At 41.0% G+C, this 19,669-nt stretch overlaps 1 protein-coding gene across 6 annotated transcripts in view; it reads right to left on the bottom strand.

The window, feature by feature from the left end:
* Nucleotides 1-19,669, bottom strand: part of CSMD3 (CUB and Sushi multiple domains 3) — an 804,446-nt gene that overhangs the window by 352,689 nt on the left and 432,088 nt on the right. For all 6 annotated transcript variants that reach the window (XM_072151297.1, XM_072151299.1, XM_072151298.1 and 3 more), the window contains 2 exons: nucleotides 11,346-11,528; nucleotides 8,939-9,265 (listed from right to left, as the gene is read on the bottom strand). In XM_072151297.1, coding sequence (XP_072007398.1) covers nucleotides 8,939-9,265; nucleotides 11,346-11,528 — 510 coding nt within the window. The remainder of the gene's footprint in view (nucleotides 1-8,938; nucleotides 9,266-11,345; nucleotides 11,529-19,669) is intronic.

Below are 19,669 nucleotides of genomic sequence, written 5' to 3'. Positions count from 1 at the left end.
CAAAAGAGCTACAGAATCTTGTATGTAAGTCAGGCACTTCCTGTAAAATAAAAGGTTATCACCTGGGGTATGCCGGCATTTGCATTAGGTATAACATGTAATAAACTATACTTGGTGACAGGTTCTCCGATACAATATTCCATGTAACATGATTGCAGTAATTATCCAGTGGAACATCTTCTTCAGGTCTTAAACACCAGTCTGAATCTGTGATCATTTCGACATCAGTGTCCTCAAGGGTCACAGAGGCAAGAATAAAGGTCATAAGGATGTCATTGATCATTGATCTCTCTTGTAACCGCAGAGGCCACTGATTATAAACAGTGGTCCTACGACTGTAAAAAGTGGGGCTTTTATTCCACAGAAATGGGCAACAAATGTTAACTCTTTTTTTTATCTAGAAGATCTCTTCAATCATAAATTTCAAATAGTGTTGACAAGACAAATACATTAATGGAGGGATTTTATTCAAAGGGAACACAAAAATATTTACACAATAGTGAACCAATTCTACAACAAGTTTGAAAGTGGGAAAAAATAACGTAAACAATGATATAGATCGATAGAAAGTCACACATGTCTAACGACCACCTCACATATCATACCAGGAGTCTTTGTCTTTCAAGCACTGGCCAGTGGCTTCCTACATATTAGAAGAATCTTGACATTTCTCCGAGATAACACATTCTCCAACATGTTCACTTCGATGGACATAAACATTGATTATTCTCAACCTTTAACCTAATGCATTTTCAGTCGGCAGCTGCCTTTGAAAACACAGAGAACAGCCTTGTCTAAACATCTGTGCTCCTGTTGTGTTCTGTTTTTCATCTTTTAACCCTATCACTGTGTATTCCTCTATAGGGAAATCATTTCCAGCCGATATGTATTATCCTGTGTGGGGACAGCGCATGTGAATGCTTGAATACTCATTGGATATTGTTTTGTTGACAGAGAAAAAGAAAACTTGTTCTGGCTGGTTGCACAATATTATCAAGACTATATTTAACTATAAAAATGCCTTTGCTTGTTTACCAATCAGGGGCTTTCAAAATACTCAGGAGCGGGAGAAGGGGAGGGGATACCAGGGTAGCTGACACTGATGGGGCGCGTTAGTAGTTGTCTATCTATATATATTTATATATACAGGCGGTCCCCTACTTAAAAACACCTGACTTACAGATGACCCCTAGTTACAAACGGACCTCTGGATGTTGGTAAATACTGTACTTTATCCCCAGGCTACAATAAACAGCTATAACAGTGTTCAAAGGTGTCTGCAATTAAGCTTTACTATTAAACTTGGTTCTTATGACAACCCACCATTTTTAAAATCCAATTGGCACAGAGACCAAAAATAATTTGGCTGGGGCCACAATTATAAAACAAACAGTTCCGATTTACATACAAATTCAACTTAAGAACAAACCTATGGAACCTATCTTGTACGTAACCAGGGGACTGCTTATATATATATATATATATATATATATATATATATATATATATGTATATATATATATATATATATATATATATATATATATATAAATTTTTTATATAAGTGCCAAAATTCAGCTTCTTAGCAGTCTCCAAGAGGAGGACTTCATGGAATTTAGATTAAGAATTTAAAAAATCAGAAAGGGAAATATACTGCAGGAGAATATGCCTTGTCCACCAGATTTTTAGTGTACAAGCCATGTGAAAGACGCTCCTTTTACCTTACATGTTAGTTGGGTTTTCTGCGCCACCTACCACTTTGAGTGTGAGAGGGAGAGGTACAGAGTAGTTTACTATACAATTTACTATATTAGTCAACAGAAAACCAGCAGAGACTACAATTGACATCACTTCCAGGTTTAGACCTTAGATTTTATTCCACACACTTTGGGATATACTTAGTATCTGAGGTGCAGTATGCCAACGGGAGGAATTTTCAACATGCCAGTCTTAATGCATGTCTTTAAGGACACTCTCACCGCTTGCATATATAACTTATACTGTCTTCATGAAGGCAGCTCCCTACAGATCAACGTTCAATTTTCAAGAATCCTTGAAACAGACGAGATGATAGACAAACCAATGTGTTTATGGCCTTTGACCTATCCATAGCAGTTCTCCAAACTGCACTGATGAGAGACAATGACTCTGAAACTGTGCTGTCTACATTTGGGGGTTTATTCTATCACATCGTGTTTTAGTGCAATTTCTTAACCACGTTTGGCAAGGTGCTGGGGCTTGGTTGTGAAGGGTCTGGTCTGCCAGAAAACTGGTCAAGGTTTAGTATAAGTGAACACAAGAAGTTTTGTGATGTATCAAATGAAAGTGCCTGAAATTGCCTTTAAGAGGAAAACGCCTCATTCTCCTTTGACTCACTAACAATAAGTAACTGTAGATCTCTTAGGGAAGAAGGATCAGTGAGTCACAGAAGCTGGGTTTCTGATAGCAGCTCCAAGTGGACTATTTAAAGGACATATAAACTGCAGAAGATAGGTAGCATAGCCAGAAGTGTTATTAGTCCTCATTTACATCCACTACTGGTACCTGCAATGTTTGTTGGTGGGTCGTGCTTTAAGAACCAGAATTATGCTACAACTTTAGTGTTCCATTTTCATACTTGGTGGCAAAAACATATACTTGACAGTCTCTTTCTTTCTCTGCACCTCAGGAACACAAGGATCTAGACTTACACCTGACTATGGATGAGCTGACTCGAACGGCAAAGTTTGGTTTCATAATGAATTTTGATGGTTTAAGTCCAGCTCTCCCGCCACTCTCTGCCAGTAACAATTGGGTCCAATGACAGACATTAACTGTTTATATGCCTCTGCCAAAGTTGCAGCAACATTTAGATTGATCACGTGAATGTGACAACATTTTAGGGGGGATCAATGCTCCCCAATGACGTCATGGTGACGTCACAGTGAGTGCCGATCCTCCACAACTTCACAGTGCACACGCGTCACATCAATGAAAATGCTGCAAACGACTTTGAAGGCAGCAGTTAACACCCACAATTGGTGCCAGAACCATTGGTGATGTTTTTCCGGGAGTTATCCTGTTCTGGATTTGGTGCCGAAACCCAGGGCGAACAGGATTTTTAAATTCATGTCCGGGCGAAGGCAGTTGGACCCGAATGTAAGTGGATCTGCACATCACAACCAATCCAGCTGTGACGTTATTGGATTGGGTTATCTTCAGAATTCCAGTGTCCCTACTAAACGTGACAATAACATTTTAGTGTTACATAAAACATTTGAATTGGAATTCGTAAACTTATGGCTAAAAGGGCAGATTTTTAATGGGTAAATGTATGATAAATATAAATTATTAAAAGAGGAGAAGCCATGAATTCTTATGTATAGTAAAGCACACAGATATAATTCATTCATAAACCAGCAACTTGACAGCACGGAAGTAATGAATATTTCAGACAACCTATAGAAGAATAGATGTAAGATTCCTGGAAAACCTAGTAGTCACATTATATTAGTGTAACAATAAATGTAGCCTTTGAAATATTCATCCTAATTATTGTAGATTTAGCTCGAAAGATGTCTGCTTAAGTGACCCGTAAAGGACATCCTCTGGTGTCAAAATGGAACATGCATGAAGTAAGGATTGGTCATGTGATATGTATAAGGACCTGTTCCAGTAGAAAATGTATCATATTCTGGTTTCGCTTATACCATAGACTGTCTTGCATGTGCTAGGGACTACAAGCTAATAACATAGGTTGCGACTACTTGAGAAAGGAAAAAGGAAAAACACAGCATGAAACTCAGTACCAGAAGGGTGGCAAACGTCTAGCACATAATAATGCACACCAAATTATAGACTATCCTGCTGTAGGCACTGTAATAAAATAACAGAATTAAGTAATAGCTTATATAGTGATTAGTAAATCTGCACAGTGGGGGTCATTTGCTAAGGGCCCGATTCGCGTTTTCCCGACGTGTTACCCGAATATTTCCCTGTATTACCCCGGGATTTTGGCGCACGCAATCGGATTTTGGCGCATCGGCGCCGGCATGCACGCAATGGAAATCGGGGGGCGTGGCAGAACGAAAACCCGACAGATTCGGAAAAAACGCTGTATTTAAAAAAAAAATGTGTTGCGAAATTGCACATACCTTCACTAGGAATGGATGGTGGATGGCGAAGGAACTGCCTTAGTGAATCCCGGCCGGACCCGAATCCACCGCAGAGAACGCGCCGCTGGATCGCGAATGGGCCGGGTAAGTAAATCTGCCCCAGTGTGTCTAATTGAAATTAGGTAGAAGATAATGGGGGTCATTTACTAAGAAATTATGAAAAAAAAATGTGTTGCGGAGCTTGCACTTACCTTCACTCAGCTTGGCTCGGTGTACTCCAGTGCGTTTCGGGGAACTTCAGCGCAGCAGCGCCACCTGGTGGACGTCGGAGGAACTGCCTTAATAAATCCCGGCCGGACCCGAATCCAGCGCAGAGAACGCGCCGCTGGTTCGCGAATGGACCGGGTAAGTAAATCTGCCCCAATGCACTTTATCATTTTTACAAAAAAAGTGAACATTTCAGGTCTTTTCTTATAAACTGCCAGAGAGTTTAGGACTTTTTAGAGTGATATTGAGAGTCCTGATTACCCCAAGTGGATTCAAAGTGAGAGTTCTGATTACTCAGTCACACCCTTTGACTGTCAGTGAGAGTCCTGATTCCTACTCCTACACAAAGTGATTCACAGTGAGAGTCGTGATTGACCCGCCCACACGCAGTGATTCACAGTGAGAGTCCTTTTTACCCCCCCAGTGACTGACAATGAGAGTTCTGATTACTCCTCCTATACACAGTGATTGACAGTGAGAGTCCTAATTATACCTCCTACAAACAGTGATTGACCGAGAGTCCTAATTACCCTACCAAATAAACATACATTTATTGCCTGTGAGAGTTCTGATTACCCCCTCCCCACACTACACACAGTGATTGACAGAGTGAATCTTGATTATCTAATCCACACTAAGTGACTGACAGTGAGAGTCCTCCTACACACAGTGATTGAGTCCTGGTTATTCCACCAATCCACACACCATGGGAGTCCTGATAACGTTTCCCACACAGTTATTGACAGTGAAATATCCTGATTCACAGACATATTGATTATCAAACTTCTATGAACACTGATAAAAGGAGATCTATAAATCATACTGGCCATTGATAGGGCATGCAGGACCTTTCATGTCCATGATCCTGTTTGGGCAAAATAAGCTACCCAATAGGTATCCAGCTCACTCAGAGTTTTCCCTTGCTTCCACAGGTGCATGGATAAGTTCTGCAGCAGGACAACATCCAGCAAAAAAAATACATTAAAAGGCCATTTTTCTTATTCTTCATAAGTGACAAAAAATTTATAAAATACAGCCTAAAGGGCCGACGGGTTTCATCAAAGTACCCTTGGTTTTTTTGTTGTTTACCTTTCTCTCTGCAGAGCAGTGTCCCCTGTCCCATGGGAATGGCCAGTGAGGAGTGGTTCCCCCACCTCTACCCTTAGAAAACCGCTCTATCATGCATCTATTTCAAATAGGAGGGATATGGGTGGTTATTATATGTAATAAAACCATGGCAGAGCAGTTTCCGGAGGGTGGGGGCACTGCTTCTCACTGGCCACTCCCATGGGACACTTTTCTGCAGAGAGAAAGGTAAACATTAATCTAACTTTTCTTTTTATTAGAAAAAAAGACACTTTAATTATAAAAACACATTAGGAATGTGCAGAATATTCTCTATGGGGTCATGGGGGAGCCAGAAAAAGGCCTCCTGATGACAGGTTCCCTCTAAGGAAGCCCTACTGTAACAATATTTTCAACTTTCAAATTGGGCCAAACAAATATTTATGATTCTCATTTCATGGAACACTATGGGGCAGATTTACTTACCCGGCCCATTCGCGATCCAAATGCCCGTTCTCTGAACAGGATTCGGGTCCGGACGGGATTTATTAAGGTAGTTCCTCCGCTGTTTACCAGGTGGTGCTGCTGCGCTGAAAATCATCTGAACATGCCGGAATACACCGAGCTGGACCAGGTGAAGGTAAGCGCTTCCCAAGCCACACATTTTCGGTTTTTAAATGCGCCGGTTTATCCGAATACGTTGGGTTTTCGTTCGGCCACGCCCCCCGATTTCCGTCGCGTGCATGCCAGTGCTGATGCGCCACAATCCGATCGCATGCGCCAAAATCCCGGGGCAATTCAGGTACAATCGGCGCAAATCGGAAATATTCGGGTAACACGTCGGGAAAACGTGAATCGGGCACTTAGTAAATGACCCCCTATGACTCTGCCAGAAGTATTTCTATTAACTGTGATGTTCAGGGTTAGTAGTACTATCCCAAGTGTGTCAAACTCAATAATACAGAGGACTGTATTTGCCCACTGTTTGCGTTGTTATGGAGGAAGTCCTTCAACAAATGTATCATCAAGGATATTGTTGTGCTGCATCTTATAGGAAGACTCCAGTCAAAGCTAATTTATTAAAAATTCATTTTCATTGTATTTCTAAAATCTTCCAGGAACCTGCTCCAGGATCCTGCTCATCCTTCAGGTTCTACACAATGAATATCTGAATATATTCACTGAATCAGCTTTGACTTGAGTGTTCCTTTAAAGCTGCACATCTCGTAGATTATATAAAATAAGATTGTGGGCATAATTTGGCCTTGGGGTAAAGTACATTTGTACCCTGGCCAACAACAGAAATTTTGCACAATTTTTCCATGACTGCAATACCAGACACAGACTAGAGGGGCACTGTTTCTAAAAAAAAAAATTTAGTTTTTTCTACATTAATCCTGATTTCTCCTATTACACCAGAAACTATAGGATCAGTATTCACACCTGTCCTAGCCTCAATCCTTCATCACACCTTCTGTATTTTACTTGAACGCCTACAACTCTACAAACCTTTAATACGAAATTATCCATGAATGAAAGTCACCAATAAAGCCGCCGATGCCTGGAGGAACATTTTTTAACTTCTGTCATGGCAAACTGGATTTGTCGTGAAATAAGCAAAGCTTTCTGCATGTCAGATTTAGTTTAAGTCAATTCAGGCATCGCGAGTAACAACTCGCATATGGGGAGTGCAGTTGTTTTCTCTTCCATCAGATCCTGATTATTTAATCAGTTTTCTTCCTGGGAAGACACGTTACAATAAGTCCTCATGATGCTACATCGTATCGAGAGATTGTATCCCCAGGAGCTATAGTAAAATCACAACTTCACTTATGGTACTTATTAGGTGGTTACCACCAATGAATACAATGAGGGTCACTTGTCATAGTTGTTATGTTTATTTATTTTATTTTTTTTCTCTATTTGCGCCTTTTTAAGTCATTTGTGCCTATTCCAATGGTTTCATAAAATTGGAGAAGTTGTTTTCTCTACATATACTATACTACACGTGTGTGTATCTTTATATTCGAGCCTGAAGTGATTGGACATAACTAGAAGTCATGAATGGTAAGTGAACTCCGGCAGAGTGAGCTTATTTAGGATTGTAAAAGAAAAACCCTACAGGCAAAACAGCGGTTTTATATACCAAGCTGACATATGTCACAGTCAATTTAATGTTAATCCTACACAATTAGACTTTGAGAACTTATCAGTGACAGCGTTATCCACCAGTGTCACTTTGAAAAAGACACAAAATTTATAGTGTTATTAATTGCATGTTTTTTGGCCTTGGCAGAAACAATTACTTGTTTAGTCATAACAATAAGAACAGACATGTACTTTAAATAGAAAATCCCACCATCTATTCCATCAAACCTTCAACATATCAACTCCCTTAAAGTAAAAAGCCCTACCAGCCTGGCCTTGGTGTAAGCAGAAAAATTCCAGAAATTTCATCCAAAATATCTTTCTCTCTTTTTATTCACTTTTTTTTTCATTCGAAAAATATAGATACAGTATTTTAATAAAGAACAGGCACCCCCTACTTAAGAACACCCAACTTATAGAAGACCCCTAGTTAAAAAGGGGTCTTATGGCAATCCAACGTTTTTAAAACCCAATTGTCACAGAGACCAAAAAAAAATTTGTCTGGAGTTACAATTATGAAATATACAGTTTCAACTTACATACAAATTCAACTTAAGAACAAACCTACAGAACCTATCCTGTACGTAACCCGGGGACTGCCTGTATACCAGGCCTCTAAGCCAGCTTCCCATATATAAACTATGGCTTGGTGGTAAGGCACCTTGCTGGAGCAGAATTCATCCCCCAAATTCAAATCCACTTCCCATCATCTTTCATCCATAACAAAATTATAGGGGTTTCCCCAGACAACTTATCCGCTACCCACAGGATTGATTGCTCTCCAACCAATCATGAGAGCAAAGGGCATTTGCACATTTATCAGGCCCACACCTGATCCATTCACTTGTTCTCCAACCGATCATGAGAACAAGGGTTTTTTGTTCCCTCATCAGGCCCAAAACTGATCCATTCACTTCAGACAGCTGAGGGCCAATCAGATTTTGTTTTTCCACTTATAAGAGCTAAAGCTTTATGTTTGTATCCAAAATAGGGAAACAGATTTCAGTTTTTCCCTTACCTCTCACCTTAACGGCAAAACCAATGCAAATGGAAGACTAAGGTTTGCATCAGGGAAAAATATATCATGAACTGTGAGAATCAGTTTATACTGTTATTGAAAGAGAATATTTGTGCAGTTGCCTTGCCTTGTTCTCTCTAAAACTGTATTGTCAAGGCCCACAATATTTTCACTTGCTTGGGGATTGATCTATTGGCCACCGAGATAGGAAAGATGTAATTTTCCACATTAAAACCAAGAAGGTGGCATCATACCCAAAATTGACTGCAATCATATTACGTGGCATTTGTATCAGTTACATCAGTCATATACAGTAAATTACAACCCTAGTGCCCAAGCCACTTACTACTGTAGGTAATATTAAATCCACGTCCCGACATTGAGTGATCCGCTTGAAATTCCAACCGCAAAATATGATTGTTACTGGTAAGATGTGATGGCACTTCAGCACCAGTGAACGTTCCCAATATTGGAGCATCTAACGAGTCGCCATCTTTAATAGCCAAGAAATCAAACTGAGACTCCAAGTCAAAATCATTAAACGATAAATGTATCCGGCTCCCTGGATCCGAAATAATAGTCCAGATGCAGTTTAAATTGTTTCCGTAACCTTCTGGGTAGTCAGGAGACAGGACGGTTCCCATCGGTGCAGTAAAATTGGACAGGCATGGAACTGTAAAAGTGAAATACGATAAATTAGTGCGCGAACAGGTTTTAGCAAGCTCTTCACTTAACTTTAAAAAATTTGCATAAAATGCAGCTTGTTAGTTTTTGATTGCCTATGTGTGGGCATAATCCCTGGGCAGTGTCCAAATGAACATTACAATTGTCAGCCGTAATTGCTTTTCCTTTGTCTGAAAAACTCTCCATTGTAAATGACTCCAGTTACACGGGTAACATCTAAGACCGATGTAAAATCATTTGCAAAGTAACAGAAAACAGGATTATGGTTTTTGTTTGAATTATGAAAAAAATTTGTAAGACTTGGAAGTGAAGAAACCTGTAGCTCGATTATACAAATCTTCATTAACTCTCTGGATGTCTTTACGCAAGTCTAAACAACAGATGGTATAAAATTTCTCAGTGTTGGATATTAGAATTAACTGTGGGTTCTATGGGGACAACCAACTTAATATTATTCAAAGACAAAGACATGCAATAACAGAAAGGTAGCGTGTAAGATAAGATGTGTAGCTGGCAAAAGGTAGGTGTACATCTGGAACCTCTAAGTGCTAAAATCACAACATGGAGAAGATTGGGCTGTTTCTAATGTATCTGAAAGTCTTGAATAAATATTTAAGTACCGTAACTTAGAGCTAACATATCGGTTCTGTTCGGTAGACCAAAGAAATGGTAGGTCTTTATCTGGGTCCCCATAATCCCAGTATCTGCACAATAATTCAGTAGAGTTGGAGTAGTGTTCTCTGTCTTTGGTAAATCTGAGACGAAACTTAGATAAACTGTTCCATTATAAAACTATAAACTGCACTGCCTTTGGCTGGAAAGGAAACATAGTTGGCCACTGCCGAAATTTTCCGACCTGGTCAAAGACTTCTGCTCACCGTTGAGATTGGTCATTCTAGTTTATTATTCATTCAATGGTCTTTTACCTTGAGAGTCTTTAGACTATACAGTATTCAGTAAGCTCTTTTTTTCCCCAAATTACACCAGTATAGTTTTCATTTTAGTAAAATGAAGGGGAAGAAGCTCCCAACTAAGTTCTCTGCCCCTTTGGTTGTGATCAGCTGAGACTTCCTCATATAGACAAAGTGCATTGGCTAATATGTAACATATGGGCCTATGCAGCCCTCACTCTTCTCCTGAAGGACAATGGAACAGAACCAGTCACTATGACATGTCAAAATATTTGGAAAATGTATGTCTATAGCCTTACAGATAAACTAGCCTACACGAACATATATTTAAAAACTGGAATTATACAGCTGTACAACTATACATATATTGTTCCTCCCAATGCCTGTAAAGTTACACAGTCCGTTTATAAAGTAGACTCACCATCTATGCAAATGACTCCATGTGAGTCTGATCATCATCTCTTCTCTGAGTTTGGTATATTCATGTCTTTCTTTATTAGTCATGCCTTCATCTCATTCCCCCTCCCTCAGGAATGAGAGAGTAGCTGAAGAGAATTCCTGAGGGAGGAGTGAATGGAGCTAATTTTTCTTAAATTTCTCTTAAACTAATCAGTCATGCAGAGCCAGCATCTCTTTCATTTCTGAGGGAGGGGTGAATAATGAAGCAGGGCTAAATTCAATCAGCTGAAGAAAAAGCACATCCCTGGAGGTGGCTGGATGTGTGGCTGGGCTAGAACAACATGAATATGAATAGATGACTAGACTTTACAAACAGACTGTGGATCTTTACAGGCATGGGGGAGAACAATATAGGGATTGGTGTACTGCTGTATAATCACAGTTTTTAAAGATATGTTTCAACCTTCCACATGATCTCTATGACACAACTGAACTTTTTGACAGGTGTTGTCATGTCATCAACTTTTTAACCGTTTTCATATAGGACCTATTATTTAACAGCTGTTATACATTAAGTTGCACTGGATATAGGAACTAAAATTATACAATATTATAAGGTTGAGATTAAAGTTAGAGGTTAGCATAGTGGTTTGGTGACGTCATATTAAAAACTTGTCTGGATCCATGAACAGTATTTTTTAATTGAAAAGAAATACAGCATTAAAATAAAAATAACTTCTTATCACTGAAAATACTTACAGATACATATGGGTATATTGGCCGACCACTGATTATTTTCTTTGCAGGTTATAGATTTTTGTCCTATCAATTCAAATCCAAACTGACATTCGAATCTTAAGACATCTCCATTGGAAAATCCATCTCCTTCCCGAATACCATACAGTGGTGTACCAGGGTCACCGCAGCTTTCCTTTTCAATTTCTATAAAGACAAGATGAACAAATCATTGATGAAAAAAAAAATAATGTGTGTGGAAAACTTTAGCTAGTCCCTCTAGAGTGAGAAAAAAATCCTCTAATGCTGGGATTACTACTGATTGGCTCATTGGTGCAAAGTGTACAATAAAAATTTTAAATATTGGGTGTGGAACTTGGTGTGTTTGGGGTAATTTTGACATTAAAGCCAGAAATGGACATGAAGCACAAACCTTGATGATCCCCTAATTTCCTGGGGATATCGACCAACCCTTTTGCTAGCATATGATAAATATTTGGGCGGGTCTAAACATTTTTTTCAACACATTGCAAGATCCATTGGATTAAATGGGGACTTTAAAATTTCCCTAGCCTTTGATACAACACCTCCCTAGCTCTCATCCCGGTCAACCGTGCTCTTTGACTTTTACAGTGAACCTCCCACTCCTATTTCCAGGACTTCTCTAGAATTCTCTGGACTTTCTAATTCTTCAGAATGCCCCATCCTGGACTAATACTCAACTACCAAAGTTACCCTAAAAGCCCATGTTTTAAGGCACTTAGTAACCACATGCAAGTTCCATTCTCTTTTATGTAACTAACCCTGTATACTCCCCCTATCTTTGTAACCCGGCAGCACTTGATAGCATCTTGATATTTGATAACAACCACCTAAAATGTTAAACTTTAAATGAATGCATTATGCGATTAGTCAGTGCAGAATTTGGACCCATAACGTTTAAAATCTGCTCCTGCTACCCATTCCATTAGCTCTGCCCTGTTTGGTGATAGTGATATTATCAGTGATGTCATGTGATCACTGTAACCAATCAATGGCCTAAACTGTCAACGGAGCTGGATCGGTAATGTTCAGCAGTGACATCACAGTTCCAGAACACTGATGCCACTGATTTGTAACAGTGGTCTTGGGATCTCCAACATTTTTGGTTATGATTAAAACCCACAAAACCATGAACATGACCGTGAGGATCAGGGAAAAATTATTTTGCCATTTTTTCCCAGTCCTGCCCCTCTGGAGTTTTGTGGTGTATTGTGCAGCAATATTTATTTCATTTTTATTTCATGTTTGTTAACTTTTTAGGCATTTTTCATCTGTTTCTAGTTTTTTCCATGTAAAAATAACTATGACTTTTGTAAAATGCCCCGGACCTTTGAAACGTTGACCAATGCTGAACAGGTACTACACCTTTATACCTGGCATTATACAATCACCACAGTCACTTTCATAAACATTGTGCTGTTTAGAACTCAATAATTGAAACTTCCCTAAGATCTCTATGAAAAACAGAATTTTTAGAGCATAATCATCATAGTAACATAGTTTATACGGTTGAAAAAAGACACTTGTCCATCAAGTTCAACCAAGAAAAGAAAAGGGATTGCATGAGGAAGGGATTCAGGGGAAATAATTCTATATAACATAACCATCAATATTATTTAGGTGTAAAAAGGCATCTAGACCCTTTCTGCTCTCTGCTGTCCCTGCTGTGACCAGCGCCTGAGGCAGGCTATTCCACAAATTGACAGATTTCATAGTAAAAATACAGGTAAGATTGTTAAGTCATCAATTTCAACAAACTTTTTAACTTCCTTTCACCCAGGACCTATGGTTTAACAGCACTTTCATGCACTTTAATCATTTTATCTAAAACGTATGAATGATTTTTATGCAAATTTCACTTTTTTATGACCACTTTTATGACCAAGAAGCATTAAAAGTTAAGAAAAGTACAAAAACTAGATTTTAAACTGTCAAATCTTACAGATGTTCGATTGAAAATTGATAACCTGCCTGGCCTCTTATTCCTGAATCCATCCAGATCTGGGCTCCCAGTGCAGACACATTGGATTGTTATGAATGGGAATTGCCTTTTTATTTGTTGTATATTATCCCCATGTGTCACCTAATATGCATTTCATTCGGAGCAGTGTAATAAAACACAATTAGCTGGAAGAGTTATAAAACTAAATCAACAGTCTAAGCAAGTATTCTTTTACTGCATGTGCCATATGTCTGCTAGGTTACTTACATAAGTGACACATTTTTGCTGAGGCTTAAAGAATAAATGCATAAGGAAGGTGATAATGTAACACTCTGCCGTGGACTTGACTCAGAGGTCTTTAATAAAAAGCTAATAAAATCATAACAGGTGAGTAGATAATTGGAGGTAAGCAATAATAAGAGACTATGCAAGTGGTTGTGATGAATAGCATAGTGAGTCACGAAGGAAGCCTGGGTCATAAGCTTTGTTCTGGTAAGATTACACAGAAATGTATGTAATGGGCGATAAAAAGAAGAATGTTTAGCTGATACAAAGTCCTTTTATAAATGTAATCTAAAAGATTATATAATATCCTCCAACTATCTCCACTAGATGGAGCAAAAGAGCTAAGTGTATACTGTTTATCCCTATTCATGTCATTATGTAGTAGCTGCAGGAAACCAGACTGTCCACTATACAGAGTATGGAGCTGTTACATTATCTCTGTTTATTCTCATACTGCAGGTAGCCTGAGGCAGCTGATTTGTGGGGAGCCAAGTGTAAGATCCCTACTAGTGTTGGACCCAAATTGGAAATTTGTGGTTCTTACCATTTTTGGCAGATTCAGTTCCGAGTTCAGCTCAATTTCTCCCCTCCCCTCCCTGCAGTGCATTTGATATAAGCTTTGATTACTCGTATGTGAGGACAAGGGCCGGCGCCAGCACTGGGCATACCCGGGAGAGTGTCAGGGCCCAGGGATGGTGGAGGTGAGCCCATATAAGGCTCTACATAAGGAATCCATGAGGATGAGGGGGGCTGTATCTATAAAATCCATAGAGGGCCTGGGGGACTTTATATAAAATAACCATGAGGCTGTTTGTGATGATAAACTATGGAATATTTTAGGGAACAGGAGACTGTTTTAGTTTCCCAGGTGCCTACTGAAACATGGAGCTGCCCCTGGTGAAGACATGCCCTAAACTTCAGGAAGCTTAAATGGTGACAGTTTGGGCCAAGCCTAATTATGTCTCTGTGCCCACTACTATAAATCTTCATTCCAAATAACAGAGCACAGAATCTATTGTTGCACAGTTTGCCATAGCTTCAAATTGTATTGGCACCCTAAGTATATTGATACAGTTTAAAGCAGATGAGGAGGATTCTGTTTCCCTCCATCTTTCTTCTAAGAACTGGTCTAATGATCTACTGCATCTCATTACTTTGTTGGGCCGAGCAATCTCACTAGCCCTATCTAGTCCTTGGCATATAAGAGGCTAAATTGCCCTTATTGGAGACACACAAAATCCTGGACCCTACATAAGGATTTTAATTGTTGCATACTGTATAACAATAATAAATAATTTTATTTATATAGTGCACACAGATTACACAGTGCTGTACAGAGCTTGCCAAATCAGTCCCTGTCAAATTAACCTACCAGTAGGTTATGGAGTGTGGGAGGAAACCAGAGGAAACCCATGCAAACATGGAGATAACATACAAACTCTTTGCAGATATTGACCTCAATGGGACTTGAACCCAGGACCCCAGCACTGCAAGGCTATAGTGCTAACCACTGAGCCACCATGCTGCCCTACAGCATGCTAAAGAACTAATATGTATAGGACATGCCTATATGTATTATTAAGTTTTGGGCCCCAATAGTTAGGACATAAGCTTTTTCATCAGTTTCATCAGGGGTTAATATAAGGACGTCTGCATACATATATTGGGGGATATTTATCATACACCGGTGCTCGCGCACCGGCGTGTCATAGGCCGGCCGCTGCATTTTCATAGCGTGATACATAAAGAGGCTTCAGCCTCTTGGTGTATCGGGCAGGGTGCTGCGCAGCGCTTATTCACATGTGAAAAGTCTGCGGCAGCACCGAGTGCACCGGTGCGGGGACAGTAACGGTGTTATGGTGGCAGATTGGGGCAAATAATCGCAAGTGCTAGCAATAGGCCCTGATAAATATGCCCCATGTGAAACTCACAAAGTTAGGCTTATTTATTCTTCATTTATTTCCACTCCATCACATACCAACAAATATGCAGAGACCATGAGGAACATCCACGGGACTCTCCGGCACTGGATACTTTTCTTCCTGGACCATTACGGTAGATCTTTATTCCGTAAGTGTTATAGATGTCTCAATTATTTGCAGAGTGTGCTTTTAGCGGTGAAATAAGCATTTTCACAGACCCATGGCAGAACAGAGATAAAATTCACTTTATGATTATGATGAGATTCAATTTATTGGAGGCAGCCAGAAAACGTCCATTTGTGTTCCATTTCGCCTTCTACTCGTCCGCAATTAACAAGTCGGGTACTTAAGAAAGAACTGGAAAGTTACATCTTTCTTTCTGTACTTTTATGTTCTGCATGTGGTAATGGATTTTTAGTTTTCATCTTTTAGGTCACAGATGAATACAATATAGTCTTTATTCTTTAACATAATTTTGATTGGATAAGAGGGTGTGATACAATCAAGAATGGCGGCAGAAGGGCAGAACTGTGGCCCAGGGCAAAGGTCCAATTCTGTAGTCGCCCCAAAAACATGTGACACAATTGCCCAATTTACTCTGTTTCAATGCGGAAAAAAAAATATTCAAAATGCATCCAAACAATATCCAACAACATGGATATTATATATATCCATATATTATATGATTTACAAGTCACATAATATAGTGGAAGATTGTACAGAGTATGCTATGTGAGGGCAGCATGTTATATTGCAGGAAGAGCTGAGCAGATTATACATAGTGTCCTATCTGCAGGTAGCATGTTATAGAGCAGGAGGAGCTGAGCAGATTGTACATAGTGTCCTATCTGCAGGCAGCATGTTATAGAGCAGGAGTAAAGCAGAATTAACTTTGTGTGCTATCAGCAGACTGCATTTTCCACTTTTCCAAAGATGCATCACGATTAGAGATGAGCGAACACTAAAATGCTCGGGTACTCGTTATTCGAGACGAACTTTTCCCGATGCTCGAGTGCTCGTCTCGAATAACGAACCCCATTGAAGTCAATGGGAGACTCGAGCATTTTTCAAGGGGACCAAGGCTCTGCACAGGGAAGCTTGGCCAAACACCTGGGAACCTCAGAAAAGGATGGAAACACCACGGAAATGGACAGGAAACAGCAGGGGCAGCATGCATGGATGCCTCTGAGGCTGCATAATCGCACCATTATGCCAAAATTATGGGCAACAGCATGGCCATGACAGAGTGACAGAATGAAGCTAGATAGCATCTAAAACATCCAATAATTGACCCTGACACTATAGGGGACGGCATGCAGAGGCAGCGGCAGCAGGCTAGAGAGTGTCATGGCGACATACCCTAAATGGACTCAGGCTTCAAACCAATGGGTGGCAGAGAGGAACCAAAGGAGGTGAGCAAGAAGCGCTCAAATAATATCGGTACATGATAAAAGTTTGCCAGTATATTTTGTGGATTACACAGCAGGGTGGCGACAAAGTTAACATGGAAGCCATGAAAACAACCCAAAATTCTGCCTGACACAGCTCGTTTGATAAGGGGACCATGTATGGAGGCAGTGAACTAGTAGTAGATTAAAGGTGCTGCAGTTAAAACTATGTTAGTTGGATCTTGGCATGGAGCTGGCGCTCCGCTGCCAGGCGAGCTTTCGCCAATCCAAGCCCCTGTCTCTAGGCTACTCCCCAAACAGCACTTCTAAGAACCTTTTGTATAAGATCAAGTGTAGTAGCGTTCTTATAAGTTTAGGATATGCCGGGTGAGGGGAATGTAAACAGATGCGCAAGAAGCGCTGAAATAATATCCCTAAATGGTAAAAGTTTGCAAGTATATTTTGGGGATTACACAGCAGGGTGGCGACAAAGTTAACAACTTTGATGTGGAATGCCCTGTAATAGCTCTTGGGCGGTGTGCCTTTTATCGCCTAGGCTCAGCAGTTTCAGCACCGCCTGCTGTCGCTTAGCGACGGCACTGCTGCTGTGCCTAGAGCTACCGACTGATGGCGCCATGCCCACGGATGGTAATTCGGAGGAGGAGGAGGTGGAGGAGGGGTGGGAGGAGGTATAGTAGGCCTTTGAGACCTGGACCGAGGTAGGCCCCGCAATTCTCTGCGTCGGCAGTATATGACCAGCCCCAGGGTCAGACTCGGTCCCAGCCTGCACCAAGTTAAGTGTAGTAGCGTTCTCATAAGTTTGGGATATGGCGGGTGAGGGGAATGTAAACAGATGCGCAAGAAGCGCATGATGCGCATGGAGCTGGCGTTCCGCTGCCAGGCGAGCTTTCGCCAATCCAAGCCCCTGTCTCTAGGCTACTCCCCAAACAGCACTTCTAAGAACCTTTTGTATAAGATCAAGTGTAGTAGCGTTCTTATAAGTTTAGGATATGCCGGGTGAGGGGAATGTAAACAGATGCGCAAGAAGCGCTGAAATAATATCCCTAAATGGTAAAAGTTTGCCAGTATATTTTGTGGATAACACAGCAGGGTGGCGACAAAGTTAACAACTTTGATGTGGAATCCATGAAAACAACCCAAATTTCTGCCTGACACACCTCGTTTGATAAAGGGACGATGTATGGAGGCAGCTATATGGACGACTTTTGGAGGTAGCAATGGAGACAACGTGTGGAGGCTGCTATGGAGACAATTTAATTTGGATAGTGCCTGTATGTGGCAGTCCCAAACATTTTTCAAACCAGAGGAGCAGGTAGGTGGCCCTCCAGTAAAATGGGATAGATTGAGTGCCTGTATGTGGCAGTCCCAAAAATGTTTCAAACCAGAGGAGCAGGTAGGTGGCCCTCCAGTAAAATGGAATAGATTGAGTGCCTGTATGTGGCAGTCCCAAAAATTGTTCAAACCAGAGGAGCAGGTAGGTGGCCCTGCAGTAAAATGGAATAGATTGAGTGCCTGTATGTGGCAGTCCCAAAAATGTTTCAAACCAGAGGAGCAGGTAGGTGGCCCTGCAGTAAAATGGAATAGATTGAGTGCCTGTATGTGGCAGTCCCAAAAATTGTTCAAACCAGAGGAGCAGGTAGGTGGCCCTGCAGTAAAATGGAATAGATTGAGTGCCTGTATGTGGCAGTCCCAAAAATGTTTCAAACCAGAGGAGCAGGTAGGTGGCCCTCCAGTAAAATGGAATAGATTGAGTGCCTGTATGTGGCAGTCCCAAAAATTGTTCAAACCAGAGGAGCAGGTAGGTGGCCCTGCAGTAAAATGGAATAGATTGAGTGCCTGTATGTGGCAGTCCCAAAAATTTTTTTAAAACAGAGGACCGGGTAGGTGGCCCTCCAGAAAAATGGAATAGATTGAGTGCCTGTATGTGGCACTCACAAAAATTGTTTCAAACAGAGGACCGGGTAGGTGGCCCTCCAGAAAAATTAAATGCATGAAGTACTATAGCAAGAGCCAGTGGGCCCTGTCAAAAAATAGCCAGTTTCCTCTGCTTTACTGTACAAAGAGGAGGAGAAGGAGGAAAATGAGGAGGAGGAGGAGGAGTGGATCAATTATTCAGGTTGAGCTTCCTTCACCTGGTGGAGATTGGAAATTCTGAGAAATCCAGCCTTTATTCATTTTAATAAGCGTCAGCCTGTCAGCGCTGTCAGTCGACAGGCGTGTACGCTTATCGGTGATGATGCCACCAGCTGCACTGAAAACCCGCTCGGACAAGACGCTAGCGGCAGGGCAGGCAAGAACCTCCAAGGCGTACAGCGCCAGTTCGTGCCACATGTCCAGCTTTGAAACCCAGTAGTTGTAGGGAGCTGTGTGATCATTTAGGACGATGGTATGGTCAGCTACGTACTCCCTCACCATCTTTCTGTAAAGATCAGCCCTACTCTGCCGAGACTGGGGACAGGTGACAGTGTCTTGCTGGGGTGACATAAAGCTGGCAAAAGCCTTGTAAAGCGTACCCTTGCCAGTGCTGGACAAGCTGCCTGCTCGCCTACTCTCCCTCGCTACTTGTCCCGCAGAACTACGCACTCTGCCGCTAGCGCTGTCAGAAGGGAAATACTGTTTCAGCTTGTGCACCAGGGCCTGCTGGTATTCATGCATTCTCACACTCCTTTCCTCTCCAGGGATGAGAGTGGGAAGATTTTGCTTGTACCGTGGGTCCAGGAGAGTGAACACCCAGTAATCGGTGCTGGA

Source organism: Engystomops pustulosus, chromosome 5 (assembly GCF_040894005.1).
Source record: "Engystomops pustulosus chromosome 5, aEngPut4.maternal, whole genome shotgun sequence".
Lineage (NCBI taxonomy): Eukaryota > Metazoa > Chordata > Amphibia > Anura > Leptodactylidae > Engystomops > Engystomops pustulosus.
This window is presented reverse-complemented; position numbering and strand designations above follow the sequence as displayed.